Source organism: Heterodontus francisci, chromosome 8, assembly GCF_036365525.1.
Source record: "Heterodontus francisci isolate sHetFra1 chromosome 8, sHetFra1.hap1, whole genome shotgun sequence".
Taxonomy (NCBI): domain Eukaryota; kingdom Metazoa; phylum Chordata; class Chondrichthyes; order Heterodontiformes; family Heterodontidae; genus Heterodontus; species Heterodontus francisci.
The window spans coordinates 127,838,784-127,860,162 of record NC_090378.1 but is presented as its reverse complement, the minus strand read 5'-3'; the positions used below and the strand labels follow the sequence as shown (position 1 = coordinate 127,860,162).

At 49.5% G+C, this 21,379-nt stretch overlaps 1 protein-coding gene across 1 annotated transcript in view; it reads left to right on the top strand.

Annotated features, from left to right (window-relative positions):
• Positions 1 to 21,379, top strand: part of LOC137373269 (probable voltage-dependent R-type calcium channel subunit alpha-1E) — a 1,486,297-nt gene that overhangs the window by 660,175 nt on the left and 804,743 nt on the right. Inside the window, exons 5-6 of the mRNA XM_068038118.1 lie at positions 5,946 to 6,037; positions 18,126 to 18,278. Coding sequence (XP_067894219.1) covers positions 5,946 to 6,037; positions 18,126 to 18,278 — 245 coding nt within the window. The remainder of the gene's footprint in view (positions 1 to 5,945; positions 6,038 to 18,125; positions 18,279 to 21,379) is intronic.

The following is a 21,379-nucleotide window of genomic DNA, read 5'->3' as shown; positions in this document are numbered from 1 at the left end:
CTTTCAAACTGACTTTCCCAGCTGCTCACTCGCTCACACGCTGCTCCCGAAAAAGCTGCTGCACTGAAAGGAAAGTTATTTTAAACCGCCCAAATATATAGTGTTTTACTTACCCAGCAGCCCCCTGGCCTCCGCCGAAAAACAAAAGGAAATTAAATTTACTTTCAAACTGACTTTCCCAGCTGCTCACTCGCTCACACGCTGCTCCCGAAAAAGCTGCTGCACTGAAAGGCTACCTTCTCCCCATATCCCTCACTCCCACCTACATACTTTCTCCCCATATCCCTCACTCCCATCTACATTCCTTTTCCCCATATCCCTCAATCCCACCTACCTACCTACCTTCTCCCCATATCCCTCTTTCCTACCTAACTGCCACCCATATCCCTCAATCCCACCTACCCACCTTCTCAAGATGTGCCTCAAAGCCTTGGGAGAAAGTGATGCTTCTTGTTTTAGAGCTCTGGTTAGACCCTATCTGGAGTATTCTGTCTAGGTCTGAGTGCCACATCCCAAGAAGGAGATAATATTGGCCTTCGGCGGGTAGTCGCTTACTGGGGCTGAAAGATTTAATTTATGAGGACAGATTGCATAAACTAGGTTTGTATTTCCTTAAGTATAAATGATTTAAGTGTTATGTTTGAAATAATAAAGGGATTTGATGGGGTTGAGATTGAGAAGCTGTTTCTTGTAGTGGGGAAATCCAGAACACAAGGGCATCATTTTAAAATGAGAGCTAGGCCTTTCAGGGGTGACTTCACACTCAGGGTAAATGGAAATCTGAATGCGCTCTCCCAAAAGAGGGTGACTTGGAAGGGAAGGGAAGGGCAAACCAACAAACTGTTGACATTTGAGATCTGAATGCAGCTGGCGTGGAGGAAATCGACACAATTCTCCGAGAGCAGTATTTGCGGAAGGTGTTGTACTGAGGGGTGTGTTGGGTGATGGGGGCGATGTGTGACCTCACCATGAATGATTAATGCCCCTTGTTCTAACTGCCTCATCACCAACACTAATTAAAGGTTGAACTCAGCAGCTTTACTCAGCGCCGGCCTTTTAATAAATCATTTGCTGACGAGTAGAAAGATATCAATGGAACTATAGACACAGGTGCCCTGATGAACCAGTACTAAAGGTGCAGCTCCAGGAGACTTGGATACCAAAACATTATTAGCAGCCCCTAGGTTCTTGCTATAGAGGGAGTGCAGCGAAGGTTTACCAGACTGATTCCTGGGATGGCAGGACTGACATATGAGGAAAGATTGAGTCAGTTAAGATTATGTTGGCTGGAGTTCAGAAGAGTGAGGGGGGATCTCATAGAAACTTATAAAATTCTAACAGGACGAGACAGAGTAAATGCAGGAAGGATGTTCCTGGTGGTGGGGGAGTCCAGAACCAGGGGTCATAGTCTAATGATTCAGGGTAAACCTTTCAGGACTGAGATGAGGAGAAATTTCTTCACCCAGAGAGTGGTGAACCTGTGGAATTCATTACCACAGAAAGCAGTTGAGACCAAAACATTGTATGTTTTCAAGAAGGAGTTAGATTTTGCTCTTGGGGTGAAAGGGATCAAAGGGTATGGAGCGAAAGTGGGAACAGGTTACTGAGTTGGATGATCAGCCATGATCATAATGAATGGTGGAGCAGGCTCAAAGGGCCGAATGACCTACTCCTGCTCCTATTTTCTATGTTTCTATGTGCAGTCCTCAGACTGTGCTGAGCTGGCGAGGGGACTGGGAGGGGGAGGGGGTGGTTGTTGTAGCACAAAATTTAGATCCCAGTCTGTAACTCGCTCCTGGATATCGGTTATTTTGGTTTATAAATGAGTCTTTCGGCATGTAAAATGGCTTGCTGATTTGCCCAAGAGGAATTTATGCCTCAAAGGGTCTCATTGCAAGACAGTGGAACAGAGGAGAAAGGTCCAGTACTTGGCAGTTTAATTAAGAACGTAAAGAAATAGGAGAGGAATAGACCATATGGCCCATCGAGCCTGCTCCGCCATTCAATACGATCATGGCTGATTTTAGGCTTCAACTCCACTTTCCCGCCCACTCCCCATATCCCTTGATTCCCTGAGAGATCAAAAATCTATCTATCCCAGCCTTAAATATACTCAGAGATGGAGCATGCACAATCCTCTGGGGTAGAAAATTCCAAAGGTTCAAAATCCTTTGAGTGAAGAAATTTTTCCTCATCTCAGTCCAAATGATTGGCACCTTATCCTCACACAGTGCCCCTGTGGATTGCCCAGCCAGGGGAATCAATGTCTCAGTATCTACCCGAAATCCCTTTGTAATCTTGAATGTTTCAATGAGATCACCTCGCATTCTTCTAAACTCCAGAGAATATAGATCCAATTTACTCAGCCTCTTGTCATCCCAGGGACCAATGTAGTGAACTGCCTCCAGAACATATATATCCCTCCTTAAATATAGAAACCAAAATTGCACACACACAGTATGCCAGGTGTGATTTCACCAAAGCCCTGTACAATTGTAGCAAGACATCTTTATTCTTGTACTTAATCCCCTTGCAATAAAGGCCAACATTTCATTTGCTTTCCTAATTGCTTGCTGAACCTGCATGCTCACTTTTTGTGTTCCTTGTACGGGTAACCCAGGTCTGTCTGAACATCAACATTTACAACAAAAACAAGAAATGCTGGAATCACTCAGCAGGTCTGGCAGCATCTGTGGAAAGAGAAGCAGAGTTAACGTTTCGGGTCAGTGACCCCCGAAACGTTAACTCTGCTTCTCTTTCCACAGATGCTGCCAGACCTGCTGAGTGATTCCAGCATTTCTTGTTTTTGTTTCAGATTTCCAGCATCCGCAGTATTTTGCTTTTATCAACATTTACAAGTTTTGCGCCTTTTAAAAACATTTTGCTTTTCTATTCTCATGCCCAAAGTAAATAACTTCACACTTCCCCACATTATACTCCATCTGCCACCTTCTTTCACACTCACTTAACCTGTCTATATCTCTTTGCAGCCTCTTTGTGTCCTCCTCACAGATTACATTTTCACCTCGCTTGGTATTGTCAGCACACTGCGATACATTACTCTTGAAATAAAAACAAAAAATGTTGGAAATACTCAGCAGGTCTGGCAGCTTCTGTGGAGAGAGAATCAGAGTTAATGTTTCAGGTCACTGACCCTTCATCAGAACTGGCAGATATTAGAAATGTAAAAGGTTTTAAGCAAGTAAAGCGAAGGATGGGACAAGAGATAACAAAAGAGGTGTTGATAGGACAAGGTCATAGAGAACAGCTGACCAGAAGGTCATGGAGCAAAGGCACACAGTATGTTAATGGTGTGCGGAAAGACAAAGCGTTAGTACAGAGAGGGTGTTAATTGACAGTAAAATGAACAGTCCTGGCCCCAAGCACAAATATGAAAAAAAAACAGTGGGTAGGCACAGTAGAAACAAGCTAAACAAACTAAAATAAAATAAACAAATAAAAAAAGAAAAAAAGCAAAAAATAACAAATCATAATCATAAACATAAACAGTAAATGAGGTGCTCTAATCTGTAGTCTACATTGGGGAGACCAAACGCTGACTGGGTGACCGCTTTGCAGAACACCTCCGCTCATTCAAAAGGAGTCTGGATATGAACCTCAAGTACCGTAATCTACAGGGCTATGGACCAAATGCTGGAAGGTGGGATTAGAATAGGTGGATCGTTTTTTGGCTGGCACAGACACGATGGGCCAAGTGGCCTCTTTCTGTGCCTTAAACTTTCTATGATTTTCTATCTAAGTCATTAATATATCTTGGATGCAGATTTTAGGAAGGCTGTACTCATTGGTTTCAGGCCCTCTGGTGGCTAGTCTGGCCTGTCCGTGACCATGTTGAGTTGCAGTTGGGGTGGATCTTTCCTGTCTGCCTGCACAGTGGTGCTTTAAAGTGGAGTACAGCTTGCGCTGACTGACCCCACCTTTTAAGCCTGGAGCTCAGCTGTCGTGGCCCAGCGTACTAGGACAGTGGCAGCGAGGTCTCCAAGCTGTAGGTTTGGATTCAGAGTTTCCCTCTCCCAGGTGGGTTGTCGACCAAGGATTGAAGGGACCCACCTTCCCTTGCTATTTTTTCCATAGCTGGTGCATGATGGTCACTTGAGCTGCTTGGAATCCTTCCGTCTGGGATGTTATCTTTATCAAGAAAGATATCTGCCCAGGTGGTGTTATGTTTATCATTTCTCCCCTCACTACGTTTTGCCCATCAGCTGAGACGGTGTGCCAGGGTGTGGTGCTTGGAACCAGCAGTGAGAGTTGGACCAGTGAGATGAGGACCAGTGATCCAAGTCCATCCTCCAAATAGGATTCAGCTGCCTAAAAATGCAAGGGTACTACCTCTATTGGAACACCCCATCATTAATATAGAGTGTAAATATCTGAGGCCACAGCACTGATCATTGCAGCACTCCACTAGTTACAGCCTGCCAACTGGAATATGCCCCATTTGTCCCTACTCTCTGCTTCCTGTTTGTTAACCAATCCTCTATCCATCCTCATATATCAACCTCAACTCCATGAGCCCTTATCTTGTGTGGCACATTATCAAATGCCTTTTGGGAATCCAAGTATACTACTTCTACTGGCTCCTCTCTATCTACCCTACTTTTTACATCCTGAAAAACCTCTAATACATTTGTCAAACAGGATTTCCCTTTCGTAAAATCATGCTGACTTTTTCTGATCATACTATGATTTTCTAAATGCAGTGTTATATTTGCGAACTAACAATCTGCTGTTACCATTCCAGAATCGAGGGAATTTTACATCCACTATCTCTGCAGCTATCTCTTTCAGAACCCTAGGATGTAGGCCATCAGATCTTGCAGATTTGTCAGATTTTAGTCGCTTCAGTTTCTCCAGTACTTTTCCTCTGCTCATATTAATTACCTTAATTTCCTCACTCTTATTAGCCCTTAGGATACTCTCTATTTCTGGTATGTAACTTGTGCCTTCTACTATGAAGACAGACGCAAAATATATGTTCAATGTCTGTGCCATTTCTTCATTTACCATGATAATTTCTCCTGTCTCTGCTCCTAAGGGACCAATGTTTACTTTAGTTACTCTCCCCCTTTTTATTTACTTGTAAAAGCTCTTACAGTCTGTTTTTCTATTCCTGGACATTTTACTCTCATTCTGTTTTTCCCTTTTCATCAACTTTTTGGTGACCCTTTGCTGGTTTCTAAAACACTCCCAATCCTCAGACTTACTAGTATTTTTTGGCACATTCTAATCTTTTTTAGTCTAATAATATAGGATTAGTATAAATGGGTGGTTGATGGTCAGCACAGACTCGATGGGCCGAAGGGTCTGTTTCAGTGCTGTATCTCTAAATAAATAAATAAATAACAAATAAAGAAATAAATAAATATCCTTAACCTTCTTGGTAAGTCACTGATTAATCTTTCTTGCTGAAGCTTTGTTTTTTGATGGAATGCATTCTTGTTGAACACTTTGAGTTGTTTCTTTAAATGTTCCCCACTGTTTATTTATTGCCATACCTTTTAGTCTATTTACCCAATCAACTTCAGCCAGCTTTTCCCTCAAACCTATGTAATTGGCTTTGTTAAATGTTTAAGATTCTTGTCTGTGATTGGAATATGTTGTTTTCAAAGTTAATGTGGAATTCAGCTGTATAATGATCACTATTTGTCAGTGAATCTTTTACTGTGACATTACTAATTAACTAGATCTAAAATAGCTTTATCCCGAGTTGGTTCTACAAAATATTGCTCCAGGAAACTGTCACGAAATTGTCCAGTGATCCATGTTATGATTACAGTTTAATATTATTTAGGCCTTTACAGAAGCACAAATGTCTTTGTCATCATTCAAAGGCGGCTGAGGTGTGGCAGGAGAGCAGTGAGTTCTCCACCTCTGGCAGTCGTAGTTACGGTTTCAACCCTCAACTCTTTCTTTTCTGCTTTCAGACTCCTGGCGACGGCTGCGACACACTTCAATCTGCGGACCCTGAGAGCAGTCCGTGTGCTGAGACCACTAAAGCTGGTGTCGGGGATTCCCAGTGAGTTTGCCATTAGTGCCCAGCACAGCCACGGACAGAACGTTGTGAAAACTTACTCATTTGCGGGTAGCGGGATTATCTGATTGGTCTGGGTGCTGACACTGTCCCATCAAATGCTCTCAGGGCAGATATAGCATGGGTTAGATACAGAGTAAAGCTCTCTCGACACTGCCCCATCAAATTTTCCCAGGACAGGCACAGCAAAGATTAGATACAGAGTAAAGCTCCCTCTACACTGTCCCCATCAAACACTCCCAGGACAGGTACAGTACAGGGTTAGATACAGAGTAAAGCTCCCTCTACACTGTCCCCCATCAAACACTCCCAGGACAGTTACAGCACGGGGGTTAGATACAGAGTAAAGCTCCCTCTACACTGTCCCCCATCAAACACTCCCAGGATAGGTACAGCACGGGGGTTAGATACAGAGTAAAGCTCCCTCTACACTGTAGAATAAAAAAAAACGGGGGTTAGATACAGAGTAAAGCTCCCTCTACACTGTCCCCCATCAAACACTCCCAGGACAGGTACAGCACGGGGTTAGATACAGAGTAAAGCTCCCTCTACACTGTAGAATAAAAAAAAACAAAAAAAAAAAAAAACGGGGGTTAGATACAGAGTAAAGCTCCCTCTACACTGTCCCCCATCAAACACTCCCAGGACAGGTACAGCACGGGGTTAGATACAGAGTTAAGTTCCCTCTACACTGTCCCCATCAAACACTCCCAGGACAGGTACAGTACAGGGTTAGATACAGAGTAAAGCTCCCTCTACACTGTCCCCCATCAAACACTCCCAGGACAGTTACAGCACGGGGGTTAGATACAGAGTAAAGCTCCCTCTACACTGTCCCCCATCAAACACTCCCAGGATAGGTACAGCACGGGGGTTAGATACAGAGTAAAGCTCCCTCTACACTGTAGAATAAAAAAAAACGAAAAAAAAAAACGGGGGTTAGATACAGAGTAAAGCTCCCTCTACACTGTCCCCCATCAAACACTCCCAGGACAGGTACAGCACTGGGGTTGGCTGTTCTCTGATTGGGAAGCCTGAGTGTTGAGTGCCTCAACAAGGTGCAGCTGAGAGTGCTGGTGGCAGTTGGAGGTTGCAGAGGTGGAGAGAGGAGCTACACTGAGCAAGGGAGAGCAGCTACATACAAGCAGAGGAAAACTCCAACAACAATCACCTTTAAAAGAGAAGAAAGCGACATTGTTTTTTTGTTGGAAACAAGGCTTTGTCTGGAGGTGGGTGCTGAACACCAGTAATTTACTTTGGACTGTTGGGGGAGGAACAAGTGGCTGGAACAACAAGGGGTGGGGCTGCCAATTCAACAGGAATCTGTGCTGCTGCAAAAGCACACAGGAAAGCTCCCTCCCCACCCCAATTGCCAAGCCTGGGTCAGCTGAAGCTGCCCAGCTAAACAGACGGAAGGGGATAGATAGTGCCTGGGCAGCTTCAGCTGACCCAGGTGAAGACGACTCCCCCAACCAGAAGACCAACTTCAAAGACTGTTTTAAGTGTACTGTGAGCACCACCTCCAGAAAGCAAGTCATCCCTTCCAGCCTGCCTTTGCCTCTCCTCCTATTACCTCAGCCTCTCCACTAATCTGTTGTTTCTTTGTTTGTCTTTAATATATATTCAATATTTTCAGTTAAATCGCTGATATTTGGTGTGCAAGTCCACAATTTGGGGTGGGTTTAGCTCTTAGACCCATGGCAAGCCCTTCATCACCGGTGGCGGGGCCCTCTACTACCTACGCAGCTGCAGCTTCTGTGGCTGCCCACGTGGCCCCGTCACTCTTTAAATTGTTGACATGCAGTCATGGGGTGAAGAGCTATCCCCACCCCAACATGTCTATTGAGGCCTGCGTTAAGGCAATGGCCGTGGTTGTCGGCCCCTCGGCCATTGTTGCGGCCTCAAAGATGTATGGGAAGGCTGTGTTCTTTTTGAAGACCGAGCGGGCGGTGTCCCTGGCCCTGAGTAAAGGGCTCACTGTGGGGGGGGCCTTCCTGCCAGTGGACCCTCTGGGGGCCACTGCGCATCGGATAATGTTGTCCAACGCCCCACCCTTCATTCCCAGTGAGCTCCTCCTCCCCAACCTGCACCATCTGGGGGAGGTGAGGTCGGGGATCACCCCAGTCCGGCTTGGTCTTCGGGAGCACAGCCTCCAACATGTCTACTCCTTTCGCCGCCAGTTATTTATGTAGCTGGCGCGGGAAGAGGACACGGAGGGCAAATTTAATGTGGAGTTCCAGGGGACGGCCTACCGCGTCTTTTGGACCTCGGATGGGGCGCGGTGCCACGTCTGCAAGGGGGTGGGGCATGTTCGTAAGAACTGCCCCAACCTCCCGGCCGCCAGCTCCACCTCGGCGGCCCAGAGTGGTTCCACAGCACCTCCTCCCACTCCCCCAACACATCCAATAGACACCGCTCAGTCGGTTCCGGAGGCTGTGGTTTTCACAGCCTCCGGCGGGGAGGGGAGCGTCCGTCCGAGCGGAAGGAAGACGCGGGGAAAAAAGAAACATCATGAGGCGCGTCCCCTGGACACTTTGACTCAACCCGAGCCTGAGCTCAGCCCAAAGCCCATTCCCATGGAATCCACCTGTCCCAGGGCTGGGCTCAGGCCCAGGGTGACAAGAAAAGGAAAAAAGGGTGTGGAGGCGGAGGCCTCTGAAGACATGGAGGTCTCTGAGTCTCCGCGCCCAAGTGCGAAAAAGCGGAGAAGGCACCCCTCCACAGAAATAACACAGGGCCCTGAGGTGCAGGGCCCATCTGTTGGAGGGGAGCTGCCTCCTGTTTCTGGTGCTCAGGTTCCCCCTACCGCTACCACCAAGGCTACAAAGTCCGGGCAGGTGCTCCCTATTCCTCAGGATGGAGGGGAGGGGATGGCCCCGGTACATGAGGCCCCTCCTGAAGGAGTAAGTGGGGCCCTGCTTGGGTGGGGGAGCCTGGGGAAGCCGCCCATTCCGCCACTGCTACTGGGTCGGGTGCCCTGAATGAAGGGGAGGGCGAGGCCCCAGAGGGTCGGGCCTCCCAGCCGGAGTCCACCACCAACCAGGAGACACCCGACCCAGTTATAACTGAGAATGCTGCCCCATCTGCTGGGCCTGTGGGTGCTGGCGGAGCGGGAAATGGCCTCCTCTCGCCGCCTCCAGTCTCGGCTCCGGCTGGTTTCCCGGAGTCCGGAACTTCTGTCTCCCCTGGACCACTCATTGCCCTGGGGACGGAGGTGGAGGGGGTTCCTGAACCGCTGGTGCCTACAGGCTCCAGTTTCACAATAGAACCCAGAGAGGACTCCTCCGCCATCGATCCTGGGGGTGGGATCGTGACGGAGGCGGGACCAGCTGGCGCGGCCGGGACGTCCGCCCCACAGTGTGTGGTGGATGTGTCGGCCGCTGGCGGTGACGACCCGGAGGAGGATGGGGATTCGGTGCGGGGCACGGAGGATGATCTGGATTCCATCGCCAGTGAGGTGGTGGAGTCCCTCGTGCCTCCCACCGAATCTCCTCTCATCCCCACAGCGGAACTCCGGGATTTCCTTGCGGCTTGCAGGGGTTGCCGCAATAAAGTTCAGCTGGCCCTCGACCGTTGGTCGAATCTGGCGCTGATCATCCAGTCCGTCCGTGCCGCCCTTAAGATAGCGGGCAAGCGTGCGGACGTGAAACTGGTTGAGAGGCGCCGTTTTAATGTGTTCCTCAATGGGTTGCTGGGGGAGTGGAGGCCAGGTGCACTTCCACTCCCTCCTCACAGTGAGGTGTTTGTGACGGGTTTTAATTACCTTTGACATGAAGATAACCATAGCCAGCCTCAACATCAACGGCAGCAGAGGGGCTCACCGCAGATTTCACAATCTCTCAGTCCTTAGGGAAGGGAGATACGCGGTGAGCTTTCTGCAGGAAACCCACACCGTTCCGGGAGATGATGCCACCTGGCTCCTGGAGTGGCAGGGTGGGGTCTACATGAGTCACCTCACCCCTATTTCTAGTGGGGTGGCTATCTTGTTGGCCCCGACTTTTCAGCCGGAGATCTTGGGGGTCAAGGAGCTAGTGCCGGGCCACTTGCTCCACCTCGCCGTTCGCCTGGGTAGTGTGCCGCTCCACTTTGTGAACGTGTACGCGCCCAGGCCCGGCGCGTTGCAAGCGCGCTTCTTTGAAGAAGTGTCCGCTCTCTTGAGCTCCATCGATAGCGGCGAGTGCATCATCCTCGGGGGGGATTTTAACTGCACCCTCGAGGTGGGGGATCGCTCCGGTCCCCAGCACGGCCAAGCGTCGGTGGAGAAGTTGAGGGGACTGATCAGCTCCCTGAACTTGGTGGACGTCTGGCGGAATCTCCATCCCGACTCCAGCGCCTTCACGTGGAGGTCTGGAGGAGGGGGGTCGCGAATCGACCGCCTCTACATTTCGCAGGCGTACGTCTCCCGCGTTTCGGCGGCCTCCATGCGGCTGGTGCCGTGCTCGGACCACCGCCTGGTGTGGGCGGAGTTTACTCCGCTCCGCACGCGGGCGGGGTCCACGTACTGGCACTTTAACAACCGGCTGCTGGAGGACGAGCGATTTCGGGACTTGTTCTGTCGATTCTGGGCCGACTGGAGAAGGAAGCAGGGGGGCTTCCCCTCCTTGAGGCTATGGTGGGATGTGGGCAAGACTCACATCCGCGTCTTCTGTCAGGAGTATGCGAAGGGGTCGACCAAGAGGCGGGAAGCCGAGATCGGGCGCCTTGAGAGGGAGGTGCTCGATTTGGAGTCCCGCCTCTGTCATGCCGTCGTGGACCCGGCCCTGTGGCAAACGGACAAAGAGAAGAAGGGCGCGCTGAGGGACCTGCAGCTCATAGGGTCCCGAGGCGCGTACGTGAGGTCGCGGATCCAGATCCTGGAAGATTTGGACCGCGCCTCACCCTTCTTCTACTCGCTGGAAAAATGGCGGGGGGTCCGTAAGCAGCTCATCGAGCTGCTGGCCGACGACGGATCCTCCATCACGGATCCGGAGGGAATGGCCTCCTGGTCCGTACTTATTACAGTGCGTTGTTCTCTCCGGATCCGTCCAGAGAGGATGCGCGCAGAGTTTTGTGGGAGGACCTGCCGCAGGACGGCCCGGAGGGCGCCGAAGGATTGGAGGCTCCGCTCACGTTGGCGGAGCTGACCGGTGCCCTCTACCAGCTCTCGAGGGGCAAATCCCCAGGGCTGGATGGGTTGACCGTGGAGTTCCTCAGGGCGTTCTGGGACGTCCTGGGGGACGATTACGCGCGGGTCCTGGGGGAAAGCCTGGCGACCGGGGAGATGTCCCTCTCGTGGCGCAGAGCGGTCATTGTCCTGCTGCCGAAGAGGGGCGATCTCCGCCTGCTTAAAAACTGGCATCCGGTCTCCCTCCTCAGCACGGATTATAAGATCTTTGCCCGGGCTATGTCTACCCGCCTGGGCTCCATGCTGGCCCACATGATCCACCCCGACCAGTCCTACACGGTCCCGGGCTGGTCCATCCAGGACAACATCCACCTGGTCCGGGACCTGGTCCATCTTTCCCAGAGGACTGGTCAGTCGGTCGCCTTTCTCTCCCTCGATCAGGAGAAGGCATTCGACATGGTGGATCACGATTATCTTTTCGGGACTCTGCGCGCTTTTGGACTCGGGCCGCATTTCGTGGCTCGGGTCCGACTTTTATACGCTGCCGCAGAGTGTCTAGTCAAAGTTAACGGGTCCTTGACGGCGCCCCTTCGCTTTGGGAGAGGAGTGTGTCGGGGTGCCCCATGTCCGGCCAATTGTATACCATCTGCGTGGAGCCGTTCCTGTGCCTGCTTCGCAGGAGGTTGATGGGATTGGCTTTGCGCGAGCCGGCCATGCGGGTCGTCCTCTCGGCTTACGCCGACGACGTGCTCCTTGCAATCACAGATCCCGTTGACTTGCGGAGGATGCGTGACTGCCAGCAGACCTTTTCTGCCGCGTCATCCGCGAGGATCAATTGGGAGAAATGTTCCGGACTCCTGGTTGGTCAATGGCAGGTGGACTCCCTGCCGGAGGAGAATGACACCTTTTGCGTGGAGCACCACGCACCTCCTCTATCTGGGAGTCCACCTTAGCCCCGCTGAGGAAGCCTGGCCGGCAAACTGGCAGGAGTTGGAGGCGAAAGTCACCGCTCGGCTGGGGCGCTGGACAGGACTGCTCCGAGTGCTTTCCTACAGGGGCCAAGCGTTGGTCATAAACCAACTGGTGGCCTCCATGTTGTGGTACCGGTTGGTCACTTTGGCCCCGCCCCCTGTATTTGCCACCAAGATCCAGAAGAAACTCGTCTATTTCTTCTGGGGCAAGAGGAAACACTGGGTCTCTGCCGCGGTCCTGAGTCTCCCGATCGAGGAGGGCGGTCAGTCGCTGGTGTGTGTCCGCACCCAGGCTGCGACTCTCCGCCTTCGGACCCTGCAGAGATACCTGTACGTCGAGCGTCCTCCCAGATGGTGTGCGCTGGCGACGTATTTTTTCCGTCAGTGTCACTGCCTTCAAGACGACACGCAGCTCCCGGTAGAGTCCGTTAGCCGCGCCTCTCTGAGGGAGTTGCCTGTCTTTTACCGGGATCTTTTCCGAGTCTGGAACATGGTCGCCTCCAGTCAGGGCGCTCCCCCGCCGGCGGAGGAGAGCGCCTCGGCTGTCCAGGCGGCCGACTCCGGGGACGGTCCGGTGGGCAGAGGAGTAGCCGAAACCCCCGGGACGGCCCTCACTGCGGGTGGCGAGGGGGCTCGGGAGTGCGGAGCGTTCCCAGCCGGGCTGACCCCTGCTCGGCCGGAACTGCTCATCGGACCCAGGCCCCGAAACCCTCCTCGGGAGCCGGTCCCACACAACCCGAGCCGCCTCTCGGAAATGCCCTCCATGCCATTCCAATCGGCGCGGAGGGGTTTCCTGTACGGGCTGCTCCTGCACACTCTCCACTTCCTCGCCCTCGTCAGCCGGCCGGACACGCCCTGGCGGTCCGCGTTGCCATCTGGTGGCGAGGGGAAACTCCGATGGAGGTCTCTCTCCGCGGGAGTCTTCCCCCTTTACATCGGGGACTTGGGATGGAGGGTGCTGCACAGAGCAGTCCCGTGCAATAGGCTTTTAAGTAGGTTCACGGACTCCCAGGCCACCTGTGCTTTCTGCGGCCTGGATGAGTCAGTGTTCCACGTTTATACCGAGTGTGCGAGGTTGCAGCCCGTATTTGAGTATCTGAAGGGGCTGCTCCTCAAATTCTGGCTGCACTTCAGTCCCACGCTCCTGATCTTTGGGCACCCAGTGCGGAGGGGCTTGGGCCGGGAGGAGGATCTCCTCGTCGGTCTGCTCCTGGGCCTGGCCAAGGTGGCAATTCACAGGTCCAGGTTGCGGGCCGTCGGGGGGGTCCGTCCTCCCCGATTGCCTGCCCCTCTTCCGTGGTTACGTTCGCGCCCGGGTGTCCCTGGAAAAGGAGCATGCGGTGTCCGCCGGTACGCTTGAGGCCTTCCACAACCGGTGGGCACCGCAGGGACTGGAGTGCATTGTCGACGCCGAGAATGGCATTTTAATTTGAGTTTTTTGTTTATTTATCTGGTTTTAATAAAGTTATTTTAAAACTGTAAATATGTATATAAAGGGGGCCTGAGGGATAAATGCCCCCTCGACAAAAAAAAACGGGGTTAGATACAAAGTAAAGTTCCCTCTACACTGTCCACATCAAAAACTCCCAGGACAGGTACAGTACGGGGTTAGATACAGAGTAAAGTTCCCTCTACACTGTCCACATCAAAAACTCCCAGGACAGGTACAGTACGGGGTTAGATACAGAGTAAAGTTCCCTCTACACTGTCCACATCAAACACTCCAAGGGCAGGTACAGCATGGAGTTAGGTTTATGACAACCAGCCGGGCATCGTGGCCACTCCTAATCTTGTTCTCATCCAACACCCAAGGGAAAGAGGACAGTAGTTGGCTTCAGGGATCGGAGCCTTCCTGCAGCCTCAGGGGCTCACATTGCTCCTGATCACTCTCTTTTTTCCTGAAATAAATGTTCAAGGTTTTTGTGTTGATTTTGATATCCCTTGCATGATTCATTTCTATTTCATTTTTGTAGCTCTTACTATCTGTTTTGCTACCCTTTGCTGTTCTTTGTATCTTCCCCATTCGCCAGGATCTGTGCTATTTTTTGCATTTTTCTATGTTTTTGCTTTTAGTTTTATGTTGTGTCTTACCTCTTTATTTGTTCACAGCTGTTTTTTTTGGCAATTCGAGCTCTTGCCCCTTAGGCATGTAAACTGCTTCTTTATCACATTAAATTGTTTTGTGAACACCTCCCACTGATCGTCTGTCATTTTACCCATTAACAGATTTGCCCAGTTGACTGTGGACAGTCTCTGTCTCATCACATTGAAGTCAGCCTTTATCGAAGTCTAGATTTGCAGTAGCTGTTTTGCCTTTCTCTCTTTTAAACTCCATGTTGAACTCCATCATATGAATATTCGATAACTGTTCACACACCGTGATCTGTTAGCTAAATCTGGCTCATTACTCATGACTAAATCAAATATGGCCTGCCCTCTGCTGGTTCGAGGACAGATTGTTGCAGAAAAATATCCCAGACAGACACAAGAAATTCACTATCTTTCTGACATGTGCTATTCTGTTTATTCCATCTATAGGAAAGTTAAAATCCCCCATTAAAACCACTCTGCCTTTGCTACATGCTTGTCTAACCTCTGCATTTATACCTTCTACTACTTCACAGCTGCTACCATGGAGCCTGTACACAAATCCCACTACAGTCTTAAACCCCTTTCTATTTCTTAATTCTACCTATAAAGTCTCCACTGATTGTTTACCTCTCATTAGATCCTCACTTATCATTGAAGTGATTTCATCCCTGATCAGTAAGGTTACTCCTCCCCCTCTCCCATTTCCCTATCTTTCCTGTAGACCTAATAACCTGATATATGTAGTTCCCAGCCCTCACTGTTTTACAGCCATGTCTCAGTAATGGCTACCATGTCTTTTTTTTTATTTCCAAAATATACTTTATTCATAAAAATCTGTAACAATTACATTGCCGAACAGTTTCCAAACAGCACCAAAAAATACAAACATTGCAAGGGAGATCAGTTTCCTTCAATCCTGTCATGAGTTTCTTCCCAACCCTTCCGTTTCACAATTGTCATGTCAATTACAGTTTTACATTTACAGCAATTGAGAATATTAACGATACAGTTCGAGGGGTTTCCCATTGATCCAGCCCCTCAGTCCAGCTTGGTGGGGGAACCTTACACTGTGGTCTTTCCCCATTGAGCCTTTGCTGCGGCTGCCCCAAGCTTTAGTGCGTCCCTCAGCACGTAGTCCTGGACCTTGAAATGTGCCAGTCTGCCACATTCGGTGGTGGACAACTCTTTGCGCTGGAAGACCAGCAAGTTTCGGGCAGACCAAAGGGCGTCTTTCACCGAATTGATAATCCTCCAGCAGCAGTTGATGTTTGTCTCGGTGTGCGTCCCTGGGAACAGCCCGTAGAGCACAGACTCCTGTGTTACAGAGCTGCTTGGGATGAACCTTGACAAAAACCACTGCATCTCTTTCCACACCTGCTTTGCAAAGGCACATTCCAGGAGGAGGTGGGCGACCGTCTCTTCCCTACCACAGCCAACGCCAACGCGGGGGCACTGTGCGGAGGGGGCGAGACTTCGGGTGTGCATGAAGGATCTGACGGGGAGGGCCCTTCTCACCACCAGCCAAGCTACGTCTTGGTGCTTGTTTGAAAGTTCTGGTGATGAGGCATTCTGCCAAATGACTTTGACGGTCTGCTCGGGGAACCATCCGACAGGATCCACCGTTTCCTTTTCCTGTGGGGCCTTGAGGACATTCCGTGCAGACCACTGCCTGATGGACCGGTGGTCAAAGGTGTTTTCCCGCAGAAACTGTTCCACGAAGGATAGGTGGTACGGCACCGCCCAACTGCATGGAGCGTTCCGCGGCAATGTGACCAGGCCCATCCTTCGCAACACCGGGGACAGATAGAACCTCAGCACGTAGTGACACTTGGAATTTGCGTACTGGGGATCTACACACAGCTTGATGCAGCCGCACACGAAGGTGGTCCTCAGGATGAGGGCCACGTTGGGTACATTTTTACCGCCCTTGTCCAGAGATTTGAACATCGTGTCCCTCCGGACCCGGTCCATTTTAGATCCCCAGATGAAGCGGAAAATGGCTCAGGTGACTGCCACGGCGCAGGAGTGGGGTATGGGCCAGACCTGCGCCACGTAGAGCAACAACGTGAGCGCCTCGCACCTGATGACCAGGTTCTTACCCACAATGGAGAGAGATGGCTACCATGTCATACCCTCAAGTTAAATTTGCACTTGTGATTCACTGTGTTTCTTACATTCTGTTCCACCTGAGCCTTCCCTCATTTACTAGTTTACAGTCATTGTGACCGCCCCATTTACCTTTTCTTCTAGGACCCTGGTCCCAGCCCGGTTCAGGTGGAGCCCATCCCAACGTTACGGTTCCTTCTTGTCACGGTACTGGTGCCAGTGTCCCATGAAATGGAACCCCTCTGTCCCACACCAGCCTTCCAGCCACATGCTCACCTCCGCAATTTACTTATCCCTGTGAAAATTTGCACGTGGCTCAGATAAGAATCCAGTTTTTATAACCCTTGATATGCTGTTCTTTAATTCAGCTCCTAGTTCCTGGTATTATCTGAACACAACCTCTTGCCTACTCTTCCCGATGTTGTTGGTCCTAATATGGATCACATGACTGGATCCTCCCCCTCCCCCTCCCTCTCCACTGTCCTTTCAAGCCATTTCCAGATGTTCCTGGCAGCAGGTAGACAACAGATCATGTGGGACTGTCAACCCTGCTCACAAAGCATGTGATCTTTCCCCCTTAATTATTGAATCCCTTACAACTACCTCATTACACTGTCCCTCCTCCACCTCCTCCCCCTCCACCTCCTCCTCCCCTCTTCAGACAACTTACTGCTCCAAGGTGCCATGGTCTGCATTCTGGCTGTCCTCCTGACAGTCTTTATTCTCACAGGTAGCAAGTACATTGTGCCTGTTGAATAGGATCAGTTTCTGCAATTCCTCATTCTCTATCTCAGCTGGGTGCCCTTTACACTCTACACTATCAGTCACACCATCCCCACTCTGATCCTGTGCCTCTCTACGAGGTGTGATCTGGAGCAAACTGTCTGAGTATTACTCCCACTTCTGTATGTGTCAATGTGCCTCCAACTCACACTCCAGTTCCATGTCTCTGAGACGGAACGATTCGAGACTGAGGCATCTATTGCTGATGTGTTCACTCGGGACAGTCCCACTGTCCACAAACTCCTACATACTGCAGTCCAGATACATAACCTGCTCTGTCACATCTCAGACTAGGTTATTTATATTATTCGTATCTACTTTTTAGTTTGTCGTAAGTTTTATTTTTATCTTGCTACACGCTAACTTGTGCTTAGCACTAAAACACTGGAAAAAATTATAAATTTGTCTATTTATTAGACTATTATCTAAACTTTCCAGGAATAAAATTAGGACTTGTCCATGATTGGATCTAAAAATAAAACACTCACCAGCTACTCACCAACTAGCTCTTTCCCTTCTGCTGATGTCACTCGAGGTGCTTTTGGCCTCTCTCCCTGACACTCGCCACTCTTTACCTCTGGACTTTCCGATTGTGGCTGATTCTCAAGGACTTGCGACATATAAGTCTCCTACTGCTCTGCTGCTGCATCCCCCAACTCCCTCAGGTCCATACTTCTTTACCTCCATGCTCTACCGCTCTTGCTCAGAAACTGCCCCCTATTACCCATCAGTCCATTCCTGTCACAGCAGTGACGTCACATTTGAATTTCTTGCTCAGTGTTCCACCTTCACCTCGCTCACTCTCTTTGCTCTCTCTGACTCTCTGTCGCCACTTTTACCTGTTGGCCTCTCGCACTGTTTACCCTCCTCAGACTCGCTATCTCTATTCTCCAAGGTTTTCTCTGCACTTCTGAGGTGGGGAGAAGTGAGCTGAGAAGTTGGCAGAGTGTTCCCGGAGTATGGCGGAAGGCTGCCATGAGTGTGCTATCTGACACCTGTCTTGCTTTCTCTCTTATAGGCTTGCAGATTGTGCTGAAGTCCATCATAAAGGCAATGGTCCCTCTGCTGCAAATTGGCCTGCTCCTCTTCTTTGCCATCCTCATGTTCGCCATCATCGGCCTGGAGTTCTACTACGGCAAGCTGCATCTCACCTGCTACACAAATAATTCTGGTGAGTGCCGCCAAGAAAGGCCCTCGGCCAATCTGAAACCAGGACTACTCTTGGACCAATCCCAGACTCGGAGGTTCCTCAGCCAATCTCAGATTAGGAGGGGCAAGGGTGTAACCTGAGTGTACAGGTTTGAATGAGCATGTCCAAGAGATGGGCAAGGGAGATATGACCTTGCGAGGATGAGGGGTGAGAGGTGACTAGGCATGCCCAATTGACAGGTGGGGGGGTAGAAGTGGGTGTTGGGGAGGAGTGCTTGTCATGAATGGCCATGCACAACTGATTCACTGTAAGTGACCAGGTACACACAAGGATAGCTGTAAAGTTACCCGACATGCACAGGGGTACAATAAGATGTGATCAAATGTACACACAAACTCACTTTAACAATACTTAACTTTACACCACTTGGGGCACAGACTTTACATACGAACGTACGAATTAGGAGCAGAAGTAGACCATTCGGCCCCTTGAGCCTGCTTTGCCATTTTATAAGATCATGGCTGACTTGATTGTGGCCTCGGCTCTGCTTTCCTGTCTACCTGCTGTAACCTTTGACTCCTTCGTCAATCAAGAATCTATTTAACTCAGCCTTAAAAATATTCAATGACCCTGCCTCTACTGCTCTCTGGAGAAGAGAATTCCACAGATTAACAGCCCTCTGAGAGAAAAAAAATCTCCTCATCTCCATCTTAAATGGGAGACCCCCTAATGTTTAAACTGTATCCCCTAGTTCTTGTCTCTGCCATAAAAGGAAACATCCCCTCAGTATACACCCTGTCAAGTCCCCTCAGGATCTTATATGTTTCAATAACATCATCTCTCATTCTTCAAAACTCCAATGGATATATGTCCAACCTTTCCTTATAAGATTCCCCCTTCATCCCAGGAATCAGTCAAGTGAAACTTCTCTGAACTGCTTCGAATGCAATTACATCCTTTTGTAAGTAAGGAGACCAAAACTGTACACAGTACTCTAGATGTGGTCCCACCAAAACCCTGTACAACTGTAGCAAAACTTCCTTACTTTGATATTCCATTCCCCTTGCAATAAATGACAACATTGCATTTGCCTTCCTAATCACTTGCTGTACCTGCATACTAACTTTTAGTGAATCATGTACCAGGACACCCAGATCCCTCTGTACTGCAGAGTTCTGCAATCTCATTCCATTTAAATAATATACTGCTTCTATATTCTTCCTGCCAAAATGGACAAGTTCACATCCTCACTCGATACAGGTGAGGTACAAGAGGATTGGAGATCTGCAAACGTTGTACCAATGTTTAAAAAGAGTTCAAGGCATAGACCAAATAAGTTTAGGCTGGTCAGTCTGACCTCGGTAGTGGGCAAATTATTAGAATCAATTCTGACAGATAGGATAAACTGTCACTTAGAAATGCACCGATTAATCAGGAATAGACAGCATGGATTTGTTAAGGGAAGGTCGTGTCCTACTAACTTGATTGAGTTTTTTGAGGGAGTAACAATGAGAATTGATGAGGGTAGTGCAGTAAATGTGGTCTACATGGAATTAAGTAAGGCATTTGACAAGGTCCCACATGGCTGATTGGTCAGAAATGTAAAAGCCCATGGGATACAGGGGAATGTGGTGAGTTGGATCCAAAATTGGCTCAGTGACAGGAAACAAAGGGTAATGGTCAACGGACGTGTTTGTGAATGAAAGGCAGTTTCTAGTGGTGTTCCACAGGGCTCAGTGTTGGGACCTTGCTGTTTGTGGAATATGTTAACGATTTGGACTTAAATGTGGGAAGCATAATTGCGAAATTTGCAAATGATACAAAAATTGTCCGTGTAGTTGATCGTGAAGAAGATAGATGTAGACTCCAGAATGATATCAATGGTTTGGTTGAGTGTGCGGAAAAGTGGCAAATGGAATTCAATCTGGAGAAGTGTGAGGTAATGCACTTGGGGAGGGCAAACAAAGCGAGGGAATACACAATAAATGGGAGGATATTGAGAGGGGTAGAGAAGTGAGAGACCTTGTATTGCAAGTCCACAGGTCCCTGAAGATGGCAGGACCGGTAGATAGAGTGGTGAAGCAGGCATATAGAATGCTTTTCTTTATTGGCCGAGGTATAGAATACAAAAGTAGGGATGTAATGCTGGAACTGTATAAAACACTGGTTAGGCTGCAGCTGGAGTATTGCGTACAGTTCTGGTCACCACATTACAGGAAGTACATAATTGCCCTGGAGAGAGTCCAGAGGAGATTTACAAGAATGTTACCAGGGCTTGAAAGTTGCAGCTATGAGGAAAGATTGGATAGGCTCGGGTTGTTTTCCTTAGAATAGAGGAGGCTGAGGGGTGACTTAATTGAGGTGTACAAAATTATGCGGGGCCTAGATAGGAAGGTCCTTTTTCCCCTAGTGGGGAAGTCAACTACAGCAATATGTAGCAAATAAGAGATACCCTGTGAGTTGCGAATCACCACAATCGCTGGGCAGTTTGTGCTGTTCCTCCATTACCCTCAGGGAAACAGCACTTTGCCCTCTTTTCTGCCTCTTCTTTCTCTTTCTCCGTCCAATCTTTCTTCCCTTCTGTTTATTTCTCTTTCTGTACTTGACTTATCATTGAATCTACCCCTTTTCATTCACCCTCCTTCTCAGTCCGTCTCTTGTTTATTTCCCAATTCTTAAATTCCATTGGTTGAGGAGATAACCTGCTGGTTACCCTGTTCACCAAGGTCCCAGATGCTCTGTTGCCCTTGTTGCGACATTAGCAGCTTGCAAAAAATCTTTTGAACAAAGAGGTGCGGGAAAATGTCTGACTCACTGGGCGCACCGTGAAATGAGCCAGGCCAGAAAATGCCCCCGTCCCCCCACTATTCTATCAAAAATAAACAGTTTTAAATCAAACAGTCTGTTTGCCTGTTGTCTGATAATGTGTGTATGTCTGGTCGGTGACTCGATGGGAAGTACTGTCACCTCTGAACACCAGGTTTTGAGTTGTAGAGATTGGAGCACAAAATCTTGGCTGACACTCCCAGTACTGTACTGAGGGAGTGCTGCACTGTTACAGGTGCCGTCTTTTGGTTGAGAGGTTAAACCGAGATCCCATCTGCCCTCTCAGGTGAATGTAA